At 46.4% G+C, this 13,718-nt stretch overlaps 2 protein-coding genes across 2 annotated transcripts; one reads left to right on the plus strand and one right to left on the minus strand.

The window, feature by feature from the left end:
• Positions 1-3,480: 3,480 nt before the first annotated feature.
• On the plus strand, positions 3,481-6,648 carry LOC100283962 (mRNA decapping enzyme 2). Its single transcript, NM_001156860.2, has 9 exons — positions 3,481-3,754; positions 3,863-3,975; positions 4,055-4,206; positions 4,311-4,438; positions 4,804-4,902; positions 5,523-5,675; positions 5,875-5,978; positions 6,185-6,252; positions 6,327-6,648. The coding sequence occupies exons 2-9, from the start codon at positions 3,890-3,892 to the stop codon at positions 6,503-6,505; spliced, it is 969 nt and encodes a 322-aa protein (NP_001150332.1). The 5' UTR covers positions 3,481-3,754; positions 3,863-3,889; the 3' UTR covers positions 6,506-6,648.
• Positions 6,649-8,764: 2,116 nt separating this feature from the next.
• LOC541654 (maize insect resistance 2) lies at positions 8,765-13,473 on the minus strand. Its single transcript, NM_001111408.2, has 5 exons — positions 12,943-13,473; positions 12,413-12,648; positions 12,179-12,319; positions 10,669-11,115; positions 8,765-9,088 (listed from the first exon to the last, which is right to left on the minus strand). The coding sequence occupies exons 1-5, from the start codon at positions 13,469-13,471 to the stop codon at positions 8,987-8,989; spliced, it is 1,455 nt and encodes a 484-aa protein (NP_001104878.2). The 5' UTR covers positions 13,472-13,473; the 3' UTR covers positions 8,765-8,986.
• Between the last annotated feature and the right edge of the window lie 245 nt (positions 13,474-13,718).

Consider the following 13,718-nt stretch of genomic DNA (forward strand, 5'->3'; position numbering starts at 1 on the left):
CAGGTGTGGCTGGAACTTGGATGGCCAAGTCGCCGCGTGGAGATGATCTGCTAGGGCGGCGCAGCCTACGCCGGCCAATGGGACACCCGCCTGAATTCAGGCACCCCTTGGAGATTGTAGTGCGACCGCAACAAAGTCTTGGTCGAGGTTGCGACCCTCGATGTTCTGCCGGCGCTCACGCGCCCTCTCCAGAGAGACTCAGGCATCCTCGCCCGCACGCCTGCGGTTGAGTCCTGCCCGTAGGTCATCAGGCCTCTCCAGAGAGACCGGAGCGTCCTCTTCTGCACGCCTGCGGTTGAGTTCCGCCCGCAGGTCCTCAATCGGCGCAGCCTTCACTGAAGGCGAGCGCACCGATACCGATGCCTCATGTTGACACCGGAATGACCGAGGCCTAGGCCTGGCTGAGCTAGATTGTGCCATACCTAGGAGACGATCGACATCGTCACGCCACTACTTCATGGCCCCTGGCGAGGCCATGGAGCTCGGAGAGTGGCGCAACAACTCCCTGGCTGCAGACAACGCGCCGGGAGCAGCCCTTGACGGAGCCCGGGACGACTGAGCGGGAGTGTGCTGCTGCGCAGCGTGCACAGTGGCAGCACCAGGCGCAGGGCGGCTAGAGGCGCGCAGCATGGACGACACAGCCTCCTCCTCCATCAGGAAGTCTTTGGAAGCCACGCCGTGGTGCTCGACGATCTGCACCATCGTGTCGAACAAGAAGTAGGCGAAAATCCTAAAGCCAAGCCCCTACCTGGCGCGCCAAATGTCGGAGAGGAAATTCTCTGGCCGAATGGCGGAACGCACCCGCCCTAAATCCTAAGATGAGGAGGGGACTTAGTAGTTTGCCTGTTACGTGGATTGGTGGATGAACACGGGAAGACACGAGAGTTTATAGTGGTTCATGCCGCCGGAGCGTAAAATCCTACTCCACTGTGTGTATGCTGTATTGAGAAAGTCTGAGGGCCTAAGTTGCCTCTAAGTGAGTCTGAGGGTGTTGTGTACCTGCCTTGTAACGCTGTGTGCCTTCCCTTTTATAGCCTAAGGGAGGCACATACAAGGATGCTGAGCCCCGACATGTGGGCCCATGAACATAATGGATGGAATACCTAGAGTAACTAATGCAAGTAACGCCTGTGCTATCTCCTGGCGCCATGATGTCCGCAGCCCGCGCAGTATTGATACGCGGCGGCTGCTCCCTTGGTACGTACGAGCAATGATGGGTGTAGTGCACGTGGCAGCATGGGCGTGCTGCCTGCTAGTGGAATGGACAGGCACGCCGCCTGTGGAATGGACAGGTCGCCGCCTGCCAACGGAATGGACAGGTCTCATTAAATGCCGAGGCGGCACATCGCCTGTCAGTGGAATGGACAGGCGACACGCCTTATCCGCAATAAATGCAGGGGCCGCGTAACCCAGAGGCCATACGTCAGGCTTCGCTCGTTGGCTTACGTCACGCGCAGTAGGCCACGTGGCAGCATCGGGTCTTCGTCTGGGCGGGGAGCAGAGCCGTATGCGGACAGGTCCGCACCAGATTAGGCCTGGACACATGTCGACACCGGACCCCTGCCTGGGTCCTGTTCAAGGCCCAGGTATGTTCTGTCCTAGGACCTTGGGATCCTATTCCAGGGGTCCGGCTTGCACATGTGGAGGTCCGGGACCAACCTTGGGGGTCTGGATTGTATATCCGAGGGTCCGACGCTCTTCCGTGGGGGTCCAGACTCGCTGTTGATGCTTTGGAGTATGCCACCTTCTTTGGACACGTGGCGGCTTCGAACCCACCCATGTGGTGGAATCAGACGCTGCTGTGGACCCAGAATAGCCGCCTGAGATTGGGGCATGGCTTGGTCCCACACACAGCACTTCTACCACGCGACTAAGTGATAGCCGCGTGGGCACTGCGTCTTTGCACAGTAGTAAGGGGTACCCTAGTTTCAGGGTACCGACAAACACATATTTATATCGTATTTGAGAAATATAGCATGAGCTAATATGCATTAGTGTATAATCTAAAGCCGCGTGTCTTTAGGTGGCAAACTATTGCACAAGTGGTCATTGTAGATATCGGTTCTCCTCAATGATAAGTAGCCTAAAGTCTCAAACTACATCGGTCGTAGCTGTACGTACATCACTAGCAAACAAACAACAATGGAATGTTGCCTCTCTGTATATACTTATTTTATTTTATTGCCCTGCCAGTCAATCACCAGTCAGCCATGAATATCATTTATGCGTGTATTAAATTATGAGTTTCCGTTTAATATTCCGGTTTTCGTTCGTTTTCACACACCTGTTTATCCCGCTCCCAACTATTTCGAACCCGATCTCATTTTCGATGATAAAATACGGATACAGAAACGATAGAGGGTTTTCCGTCCGTTTTCATCTTATATACCATTCCCTCTGTAAAGATGACAAAATATTAGATTATCCTCAATCTTACGAACACATCCTGAACAAACACTTAGGGTGTGTTTGGCATGGCTCTGCTCCACCCCAGAGCAGCTCTACTCTAAAACTCTGGGTGGAGCAGCTCTGCTCCAGAGTTTAGATTGTTTCTCATAACCAGTGGCAATGGCGGGTAAATAACTCAAAACTCCATGACTAGGTTGCTTTTTTGGAGTTTTCAGAGCAGCAAAAGAGGTACTCCAAAAAATTGTACTGCAGCTCCAAAAACTCCATAGAGTTTACAACTCTGGAGTTAGGGTGTTTGGCATGCTCTGGCCAGCTCCTCCTTAGAGTTTTGCTCTGGAGCCATGCCAAACAGGCCCTTAATTGGTGCAAGATTGCAATCAAACTATCCAAAACATCTAATCTAGGTCTAACATTTTCATATAAAAGTTGTTAAATGTAAAATAGATATTAAGTTTCATGGAAGAAGTTAAACATAAATTAGGGTGCACCCGTGATTTCGTATCCGGTCAAAATCTTGGCTAATTGATCGAAGTTTAGGATTTTGATTAGATGTACTATATGTCTATATCGCACACCATATTTCTCATCAACCACCCACCACTTCCCTCGTCTCTCTAGCGCTGTAGCGAGGCCTGGACAAAATAAACCGAAACCGAAGAAATGAACCAAATTAAACCAGAACCAAAACTGAATTAATCATTAGAAATTTTGGTTCTATATTTTAGAAAACCGAAAGAACCAAGGTAATTTCGGTTCTAGACCATAGAAAATCGAATTAACGAAAAAAACCGAAATGTATTAGAAGCACAATAAACCAATATAATTTTAGGCATGTCTCAATATAGTCTTCCTATGTCCTAAGTATATAAGCACACAACTAATCCATAATCAATTCATCCCGGACTCTAATCATCTATCCGATCATCTACGTACTTTTGCTAAACTCTAAACTTATGATGGTTTGCTATTTTTTTTCGAAACTTCAATCTATTCGGTTAGGATCCAAAACAACCGATTTTTTTTTGTTCCGTATACATAATTTGGTTCCAAATGGAATAACCCAATGCAGCAGTAGCCGTCTGCCTCCTCGCTTTCCCTTTCGTCCGTACGCCGCCGCCTCGCACCGCCGACAGTCCTCAGTCCAGAACTCCAGATCGAGCCTCCCTCTCCCCAGATCGGGTCCTAGGCTACAGCAGCCGCCGCATCCGTCACCTTCACACCGCGTGCGTGCTCTCTCTCCCCCTCCCCCTCTCCGTGCGACGACTGGGTGGGCTACCGCCGCCCTACGCAAGGTGCCGAGAACTTCGCCGATATCTGCGCCGGAGAAGAGCGCCCACCAGATCAGGTATTCCCACCCCTCGTCCCGTACTCTAACCTCAAGCTATTTGGCTATTTGATGCCTACGAACTTCGAACTAACTGCTCACAACCAAAATCTTATCTCAAACAAACAGGCGCTTAGAAGGCGCGCTGGCCGGTGGATGACGATGGCGGGTGGCGGGGGACTGAACCGGTCTTCATCGAGGGGGCAGCTGCCGCCGCAAGAGCTGCTTGACGATCTCTGCAGGTATTCCCCTAAGCCCTAGACCCCTCTCAAGTTCTTATTGGATTTGCTTAAATAAATCTGAGTTGAGTCACCTCTGCAGCCGGTTCCTTCTGAATGTGCCCAAGGAGGAGCTGGAGTCGTTCGAGCGGATCCTGTTCCTGCTGGAGCAGGCGCACTGGTTCTATGAGGACAACTCCGTTGAGCACAACCCCAACCTCAAGTCCCTCTCCTTCAAGGACTTCACTTCCCTCAGTAAGCCCGCCTGTGCATGGATGCATATGAGATTATGGTTGGATTGGTCACCGACTCCAGTTCCCTTGCGTTGATATGGTGTATTGGATCGATGGTGTGTGCAGTGTTCAAGAGCTGCACTGCTCTCCGGCCCTACATCGCGCACCTGGATGATATCTACAAGGACTTCAACAACTACAAGTTTCGTGTGCCTGTGTCCGGCGCCATCATCCTAGACGACACTTATGAGAGGGTAATTTACTGATTTTTTTGCCCCAACATATTGCATTTTAGAGTTCCATGTCGATTGTAGGTTGAACAATATCATTTCCCTTACATTTGAAATCAGTAGGCATACATTATTCTGAGTTATAGTTGGTCCTATCTACTGAAGGAAAAACTGTGACTTCTGATACTAGGATGTGGTGTTTTCACTGCAAATCTCCTATATATTTTCTTACACATATAATTTCACACGTTGTTCTGCAATAAAATTAGACACATACATGAATTCTAGATTTTTTTGACTCTTTTGAGCTCAATTTTTGTTTGGGTGGGGTGGGGCTTGGGGTTGTGTTTCTTTTCAAGACCAATTATCTTTTCCCCCCTTCTCTGCAGTGCTTGCTTGTTAAAGGATGGAAGGCTGGGGCCAGCTGGAGCTTTCCTCGTGGAAAGAGGAATAAAGATGAGGAAGACCACACATGTGCTGTTAGAGAAGTAAACTTCTGCCTGTATCATGTTCATGCTTGCAGTTTATTTTCCTTTCTGAGTGCACCCTACAATTTCTTTGAAGCATATTGTACTTGCAGCGATGAAATATATTATGTATATATTCTTTGATACCATTCAACACCATTCGCTACTTTTATATGATCATAGTCCCTGCTTAGTTAGAGTTTACAAATTGCATTTTTCATATCTCTAGATCTTCTAATACTTCTATCTCTTCTTCACGGCAAATGTCTGTTTGGTTAAACATGTATACATTTCATTCGCAGCGGGCATCCTTGTGGTCTGCAGGAGCAATCTTTGTCCTTTATGCTATCAGCAATATATATCAGTATTAAATATAACAAGTGAACTACCAGTCTAACATTTCTTTTCCACATGAAGGAAAAAACCTGATCGAAGTATTTAGTTTGTTAAAGGCATTTCCTCTTACATAATTTTATCGAGTAGAGGCCAATACTTTGCATAAGCTACTTGAAGAACTGTGTCGATAACATTTCATCCATTTTCTGATCTGGAGCACTTATAATGCTTATATTTGTTAGTTCCTTTTGTTCAGCATATAAGTAGTTTTTTGCTAACTAACACCTACTTGAATAACAATGCAGGTTCTAGAGGAAACTGGGTGTGATGTTTCTAGACTATTAAATCTGGATGATTACATTGAAGTTTCAATTGGACAACAAAGGGTTCGGCTCTACATCATAACAGGGGTTAAAAGAGACACTGTGTTTGCACCTCAAACCAAGAAGGAAATTAGTGTATGCATAGTTCTGATTCCTGAATCTTGTTCCCATCGCTTTTATTGGCAGTGATGCACCTTTACTTTCCAAGGCTTATTGCTGCTCTCCTTGGTCGATTGCCCTTCGTTGTACATTTTTTTGTTTCTGTTGTTTTCTTTTCTCTTCTAAAAAAGTATAAAATGATCCACTGAGATATCTTCCTCTGCAAATCTGTTAGGAAATTTCATGGCACAGAATTGATGACCTCTTACCAGCTAGTGATGATGCAGTATCTCGTGCAGTGAATGGAATGAAGCTGTACATGGTTGCGCCATTTTTGACGTAAGTACCTTGTGATCCACATTCTATATTTTTTTTTTGGGGGGGGGGGAGCAGTTATGGGGTCATTGCCATTATTATAGATTATCTCAAAAAAGAAAGGAAACCAACAACGTGCTTGTTTTGTTATGTGGCTCGATCTTCTAGTTTTCCAAAGCGTAAATTTGTTACTTACTCATTGTTTTGTCTCTTACCTGTTCCCTTTGCAGGGGTCTTAAGGCTTGGATTGCCACACATCCTCCACCACTGCATCAGAAACCAGAGACATCTGCTAGAGGTTTTTTCTTCTCCCCTTCACCCATTCTCCCCGAAGCCGTGACATTTATTTGGTTATTATGCCGCGGCCGACAGGTACTGTGTGGAGGGCGAAGGGTTCGTCGAGCGGCACAACCCCAGTGGAGAATCCTGTTGCTAAAGCAGGATCTGACGTGCAGCACGCTGCCGACCGCCCTGGTTGCAGCTTCAGAAACTTCAGGTTTGACACCGCAAGCATCCTGCAGGCCATGGAGGCTTCCTTCCTACGCACCTAGAATCCTGACGAAGCATCAACACCTGCACCCTTGATGTGTATAGACCGCGGACCAGCGCTATCTGTGTTGTCAATCTGTCTTTGTTTCGTCTTTCTCGCCTTGTATCTGTACTCTTCACAGCAATCCTGTCAGACGCTTGAACCTGATTTTGCTGCTGCCCCGTTTGGTGGTGGTTGTCCATAAAGTTCTAACGATGGTGCTGCAAAGTCTGGAAAGGGCCGACTTGCGATCTTCGTGCTGATGGCTCGGATGGGGCCAATCCATTGGGCCGCTGGAGCCACTGCCCGCGTTGTTCTACAAGAGTTAGTTATCCTCGCGGTTGACACAGAAAGGATAAAATTGCAAGTTGTGTCTCAGTTTGGCACTCGAAGGGAGCTTGTGTGGGTGTTGTTGTTTTTTTTTTGTCATGGCAGCGTCGTCTCTAACTCTAAAGGATACCGCAGTTTCTCCAGGTATTTTGTTTAATAGCGTTATGTACCTACTCAGTTGCTGTGCCATGATAGTGTAGCCTCTCAAAAAAAAAGATGGCAACTAGCTTCGAGGAGTGATGTTTTGTTTGCAGTTTTATAGTTGGTTGTGCAGTGGCCATTAGAAATTCTATGGTTCGTTAGACAGCTATATAGTTGAACATAGGGATGAAAACGGTTTCGGAATTTTTCGGAATTCCGGAAACCGATTTCGAAATTTTTCGATCGGATTCACCGGTAACGGTATTTTTCGAAAACGGAATCGGTTTTCGAAATTTTCTATCGGAATCGGCGTGGTGTTTTACCGACCGTTTCCTTCGGTTACCGGTTTTTGTCGGAAATTACCGGATTTGTGTCTCGGAATTTTTCGGAATTGTGTCTCGGAATTTTTTTCGGAATTTTCCAGCATGTGGTTTTTTCGCAACGCCTGTACGTCTCTGGATAAGGATTACTTATTTTTGTATTTTTTGGACGCTTTAAGATTTTTTTTTGGGATAGATGGTGTTGGAAGACAGTTGAGATTAACGATTTGGTCTCTCGAACGAATCCACTATTTTCTATGCACATGTTATGTATTAGTAACATATAATGATGGAGAGCCGACATTCTGTCTTTTCCACACACTAGATTTTAGGGTTTTCTTATGAGGCTGTGAAAAAACTCTTTATGTGAGGAAAAAATATTTCATGAGTAAGCATACCATGTCAACTAAATCGAGTGGATATTGTGAATTGTGAACTTTGAGTCTGTGAACTTGTGATATTTATGAACTTGTTATACTGTGAACTTGTTATATTGTGAACTTGTGATCTTTGTAAACTTTTTATATTATAAATTTGTGATCCTTGTGAACTTGTTATATCATGAATTGTGAATTTGTGGTCTTTGTGATCTTTTGTCAACTTTGTTGTATTGTGAAGTTTGATATGTTTACCGATCGTATTTTAGATTTCGACCGTTACCGGTGTATTTTCCGCACCGAACTTTCGTTTCCGATGTTTCCGAAATACCGATATCGTTTCCGTTTCCGGAGTTATCGTTTTCGATTTTGTTTCTGATAAAAAATATGAAAACGATAATGGTTTTAGTGTTTACCGACCGTTTCCGACCGTTTTCATCCCTAGTTGAACATAATTACTACTATTACTCGCTATATCTTAATTGTATTTAGTGGCGTATTTGAGATAGAGTAAAGTCCAGTTTAATTTGCTCACTGAACTCATCACTGGATCTCAAAGACATAGAACTTGAATATCGGACAATTTACCCTCCTTAATTATTAAAAAAACAGATAAAATACACCGTAAAATGAAATCCGCTCATGAAGCTCTCATGAGGAGTTAAAACTCACAATGAGAAGTGTTACTCAGACCATCTAACTAACTCAACTAAAGTTTCTTTCGTTGTTTTGTATTATACATTGTGCTGTTTATAAAGTAAATTTTAAAATAATAAGATCAGCTGAAAATAGCTTTATACATTGGTTTTAAGGTGCAAAAAGCAGAACACGGCATTTGCTAATTAAACACCCACAATTTGAAAATGGTCACCTTTCAATTTCCCGAAGACGATACCGCACATGCATCTGGCGAAATTTGACCATGTCTTCAGCAGCAAGCTTTAGTTTCGAACTTGAATTCAGGAATATATTCACTGCAAATCTGAGCTTTGTTCTGGAGAACATGTTTTACATAACACGACGAGTGAATGCATTATTACCTTGTTGTTTGTGCAAGACTGTTCCCGAAGTTATCCTAAAGGGCTGCATAAATTGATTCTGAGATTGTTCCCAAATCACTTATTCCATCGGTTTCTTTATTCTTTCACACCGTTCCTAATCTTATCTGTAGTTACACATACATACATATACAACAAATAGTATCGTGCTTCGTGCATTACAGATCAGAACATCGCCACTGTGAAGAAGCAGTTCCTGAGCCCACAGCATGGCCAGCAAGTCATCTGTCTGAACGATGAACAGTACACGCCACGCACCACCACAGTCTCAATCTCCTCACCAGCTGCTCCTCCCGCTTTGCTCGCCGCCGCCGCCGCCGCCAGTATACATCGCCGGCTTGCGCTGCAGAGCCTTCACCATCATCGGGCTGTTGGCGCTCTGCATATCAGCCAGAACAGTTTCCGAACGTGTAAGCACATGTACAAATCACATAAATGTCTCATATCTATCTTACGTGATATTAAGGGGATAAGTGTAAAAAAAGAGACAGCATTTCGGTGAAGGAACGTCTTTAGCACGGTTTTCTAAGTCTATATACAGTTTTAGTTATACAACCCACATAAATGAGTTGTATCTTGAGAGGTTCTAGTAAATAATATATAAGACTTAGATACATTAGGTCTATGGTTTAAAATAGCAGGCTATAGCGGCAGCTATAGTATTTTAGAGGACCTAAAGCTACGATATTTCACTTTTAAACACTATTTCAGCTACAACCGCTATAGCCCGATTTAGCTTTGCTAAATGTCGTAGTTTTAGCGCTAAATAGCCACGCTATTTCTACTTTTCATGGTGGTCCAAAAAATTAATGAATGTAATGAAGAAGGATGATGAAGCTCAATAATATTAATTATTGTAATGAAGGTAAATCTAAACTTGCTTGATACATATAACCTAAACTTGCTTTACACATAATAAAATGACGCACATGATATCGACATGGCACATGATATTGACATGGATCAATAGTCCTCAAGTGTTCATTCTTCTTATTCAGATGACTCTATGCTTGATCAATACATTGCACTAGTAAGTTTTTTGGTATGTACTAAATCATGGTATTGTGTTGCTACCATGTTAGCGAGTTGGTAAATTCTTTACTACTATAGTATTTAGAACTAAGTAAACCAATTAATTATCATGTTGTGCAGCAACCTAGTTAGTGGCTAACTATGTTATTGAAGTGCCAAACACTTGAATTCCAGGAATCATGTATTGTGTACTGGCTCTAGTCTCCTAGAGCCTTGGAAACATATTGGTCTTAGTTAAATATCTTGACTTACATATATTTTTTGTATAAATCATGCATATTTTTAATATTTTTTATAAATCCGCTATTTGCTATAGCTGCGCTATAGCCGGGCAATAGCCATGTAGCCTAAAAAAATGACGCCGCTATTTTGCATAACCCGCTATTTTAAACCTTGATTAGGTTGTATGAAGAGGTTCCTTAGGTGTATCTAGTGCTTAAAGAACCACAACGTAGTATCTAGTTTATACATGCCCTAAGAATACCTATCTATACATGAAACACACAGTTCCGTGGGCGCAGAATCTGGGCAAGAAACGATGGGTCTGTTTGGTTTAGCTTTTCTCTAACGATCCTTTCTAATACTCTGGCTGTGGAGAGTCAAATACTATGGCTTGGCTGTGGAGAGTCAAATACTATGGCTGTAGAGAGAATCTGGCTTTGAGAAAAATATAAGTATCATAGGGATTACATACAAAGAAAGATAAAAGATTCATCGGCTTTGGAATCTAAGAAGTGACAAATTTCTTTTATCATGACGACTTGATCGATTGTGTTTTTAAGTTGACTTTAAATGATTTTACGATTGTCATAGAAACAAGCTAAAAAGCTGGATGTTTAGCCGTCCGCGGCAGTTTCTGATACTCAGAATCAGCAAAAACGCTGAAACAAAGAGGCCCGGCAGTCGGTCCGAGGCATCAGATTTTACCTTACGGCAGGTCCCGTCCCGGACGCTGCAGACGGGGTAGTCGTGCGGGCAGCAGGACGAGTGGTCCTCGCAGCAGGTGGCGTTCTCCAGCTCGCAGCAGCCGTATGCGAGGCATTTGCCGCGGTACTCGGAGACGCAGCAGCAGGTGGTGGCCTCCGGGCACGAGTACTCCGCGTTGCACACGTTAGGCGGCTTCACGGGCGACGGCGGCGTCGGGCCCGGCGGCGGGTTCGGGCCCTCCTTCACCGGGTACAGCGGCTCCATGGCGATGCCGCACTTGCCGGCCCTCACCCTGACGTTGCGCGCCATCCGGACGTACCCGGCCTCGCCCCACTGGGTGCCCCACGAGTTCTTCACGATCCAGTAGTCCTTGCCGCCCTCGCTGCCGTACCCCACCACCGTCACACCGTGGTCCAGGTACGTCCCGCATCTCCCGTCGAAGATGCCCTGCGTGTGATCGGAAATCACAAACCAGAGAAAAAAAATCCTTGTGCAATGGTTCGTTTTAACAGCTCGGAACAAACAGCTGCTCTCTCACTGGATCTGAAGATTCTGAACAAAGAACACTTCTGCTAGTATCAATTTCTCAGACAAGCAACAGATGACCAGTTATACGTGTTGTCACAAGTCAAACACTACACTAAATGTTCACGGATCGGTGGCCGCAGCACGGCAGGCTACCGATGATGTAAACAATTTCCTGCTCCCTCTTAATAAAACACAGAAAAATGTTTTTTTACAAGTGTTCAACCACCAGCTCTGCAAGAATGCAACTAGACATTATAAAGTAAAATTATCCACAAGGTACACGTATGTGTGGGCTATAAAGAACATGGAGATCCCGATATCATTTAGTTCCATCGAGACACGGAACTCGGTACTGTTTAGTAATGTTTACGCATTTGAAAAAAAAAGGTGGTCATGGCCATGATGGTCCCACTCAATCATCCAAATTAAATATTGAAGGGTTGGATAGACATTGAAAGGAGCATTGCAGAGGCAACACGTTTTGTGATGTAATATTCAAAGGGGGCAAGATCAGGATGCCGATGGCCTGATGCTCGAGTTCAACTAACACAAATGACAAGGTAGGTTTGACTAGAGCAACCGGCAGCCACAGCCATGAAAACTAGTGTATCAATAATGGACAAGTATTTGAACTCAAGACTGTTCTAGAGTAAAAATTGGGTAAATGAGCTCAATGAAAAGCACTATTAGAAGGAAATATAGCCCTTTGGGCTGAACTTCCGCGGCAAAAGAAGATTTTCTGCATTCTCCATTATTGGCGACATATCTCGGTCAAAGACAGACAGAGCAGCACGGATATCAAAAACAGTGTTACAAAGAAATGTAGCATTGGTTACCACCAAATAGGCAAATCATAGTGATTCCAGTCCTTCATCTATCCACATGCTCCCAATTTCAAAAACCCAGCAAGTTTCAATCGAGCATATAGATGTTGTTGAGCATATACACCGGTCATACTTGGATCGATTAAACAGCAACTTACAGAACTGTAGAGCTGGAACGCGCGCCGAGATGCTTCAATGCTGGCACTAACAGGCTGGTGCGCCACGGCCTTCTGCAGCGCTCTCTCGTAGTTGATGGGCACACGCTCGAACGAATCTATGGATACAACCCTTGTATTTTTCTGAAATAGACAAAGCGCAAACCTCCGTCACACCATCACAGAAACGGGCAGAGCACAGTTAAGTACGCAAACCTATGACAGATCGACACTGACCAGTTTGAGATCGCACGTCCCGTCGTGGCCAGTGAACGGGTAGTCGGCCTCGGTGTCGATCCCGCCGTTCTTGATCATGAACACGAAAGCATTGTCCATTAAGCCGCCATCGCAGCCCTGGTCCTGGAACTTATCGCAGTCGATAAGCTCCTGCTCCGACAGCGAGATGAGGCTGCCTGTCACGATCTTGTTGATCCCTTCCACCGCTGCCACCGCCGAGAACGCCCAGCACGCACCTGCACCTCTCACGCCACCAAACCATGAGATAACTAAGCCCTGAATTTCACAGAAGAACATGCAGATTTGAGATTTCTCTCTAGATTTGGCCCGCCCTAAAGCTTTTAGAGAAAAAAACGTCCACTCTGGTATGCAGCCTTGTGAAACTAGAATCAGTTCCACCGATCCATTCTTCTTGTGCTACTTTTTTTTTTCTTCAAACTATGCACTTCGAGAGACTGTTCCAAAGTTTGAGATCTGCTTGCAGGGGGAGAAAAAAAGCAGAAGAGCAGAGCATGGAACAACGTACGGACCGCATTGGCCCTGGTCCTTGACCTCGGCGACGGCGCCGCGCTCGCGCCAGTCCACGGCGTCGGGGAGCTGCTCCCCGGCTAGGGGCAGGTAGCGGCGGCTCCCGACGACGCCCACCGCGGTGCCGTTGCGGCCGCGGGAGCCAAGGAGGAGGCGGGCGCGGTACTCCTCCAGGGTGAGGTCGGCGAAGCGGGTGAGGCCGAGGCGGAAGCCGTGGAGCCCCGCGTCCGCCTCCGCGTTGTGCGCGTCGATGTAGCGGAGGTTGTAGCGGAACACCTCCAGCCGCCGCGCGTCGTCGTCCTCGCCCGGGCCGAGGCTGCCGCCGGTGGCGCCACGCCTCGGCCCCGCGTCGTGCTCCGACCTCCACTCCTCGTACAGCCGCCGCACCTCCTCGTCCGTCCGCTCCGGCGGCGGCGTGACGGTGACGGCGGCGGCGAGGGGTCTCAGCTCCGGGGCCGCCGCCGCGAGGGCGAGGGCGAGAGCGAGAGCGAGTAGCGCGGGTTGCGGCGGGTAACGCGACGACGGACGCATGGTTGGTTAGTTTGGTGGAGAACCAGCAGCCGGTCTCTGAAGTTAGTTTGACCCAGGGCTCGCCTCGCCTCGGCAGGATTGGGTTGGTTTCCGCCTTTCCGGAGGTGATAAATATCCCAGCATGCCAAATGGACCCACATAGCTGCTTAGACTGTTGGAAGCTCCAGTACTTCTTTGGCTGCACGTGGTAGTCCACATCCAAGTCCAACCCACGCCACGTGAAGCCACGACGCTCGTTCGCTCTCCC

This window comes from Zea mays, chromosome 6 (genome assembly GCF_902167145.1).
Source record: "Zea mays cultivar B73 chromosome 6, Zm-B73-REFERENCE-NAM-5.0, whole genome shotgun sequence".
NCBI classification, from domain to species: domain Eukaryota; kingdom Viridiplantae; phylum Streptophyta; class Magnoliopsida; order Poales; family Poaceae; genus Zea; species Zea mays.

Excerpts from the sequence above, each read along its gene's own strand:
- LOC100283962 (NM_001156860.2), top strand. The coding sequence starts at position 3,890 with ATGACGATGGCGGGTGGCGGGGGACTGAACCGGTCTTCATCGAGGGGG. Across the intron at positions 5,979-6,184 it reads ATGGTTGCGCCATTTTTGAC|GGGTCTTAAGGCTTGGATTG; the intron begins GTAAGTACCTTG and ends TTCCCTTTGCAG. Across the intron at positions 6,253-6,326 it reads ACCAGAGACATCTGCTAGAG|GTACTGTGTGGAGGGCGAAG; the intron begins GTTTTTTCTTCT and ends CGCGGCCGACAG.
- LOC541654 (NM_001111408.2), bottom strand. The coding sequence starts at position 13,471 with ATGCGTCCGTCGTCGCGTTACCCGCCGCAACCCGCGCTACTCGCTCTC. Across the intron at positions 12,649-12,942 it reads CAAGGACCAGGGCCAATGCG|GTGCGTGCTGGGCGTTCTCG; the intron begins GTCCGTACGTTG and ends TGAGAGGTGCAG. Across the intron at positions 12,320-12,412 it reads GGACGTGCGATCTCAAACTG|AAAAATACAAGGGTTGTATC; the intron begins GTCAGTGTCGAT and ends TGTCTATTTCAG.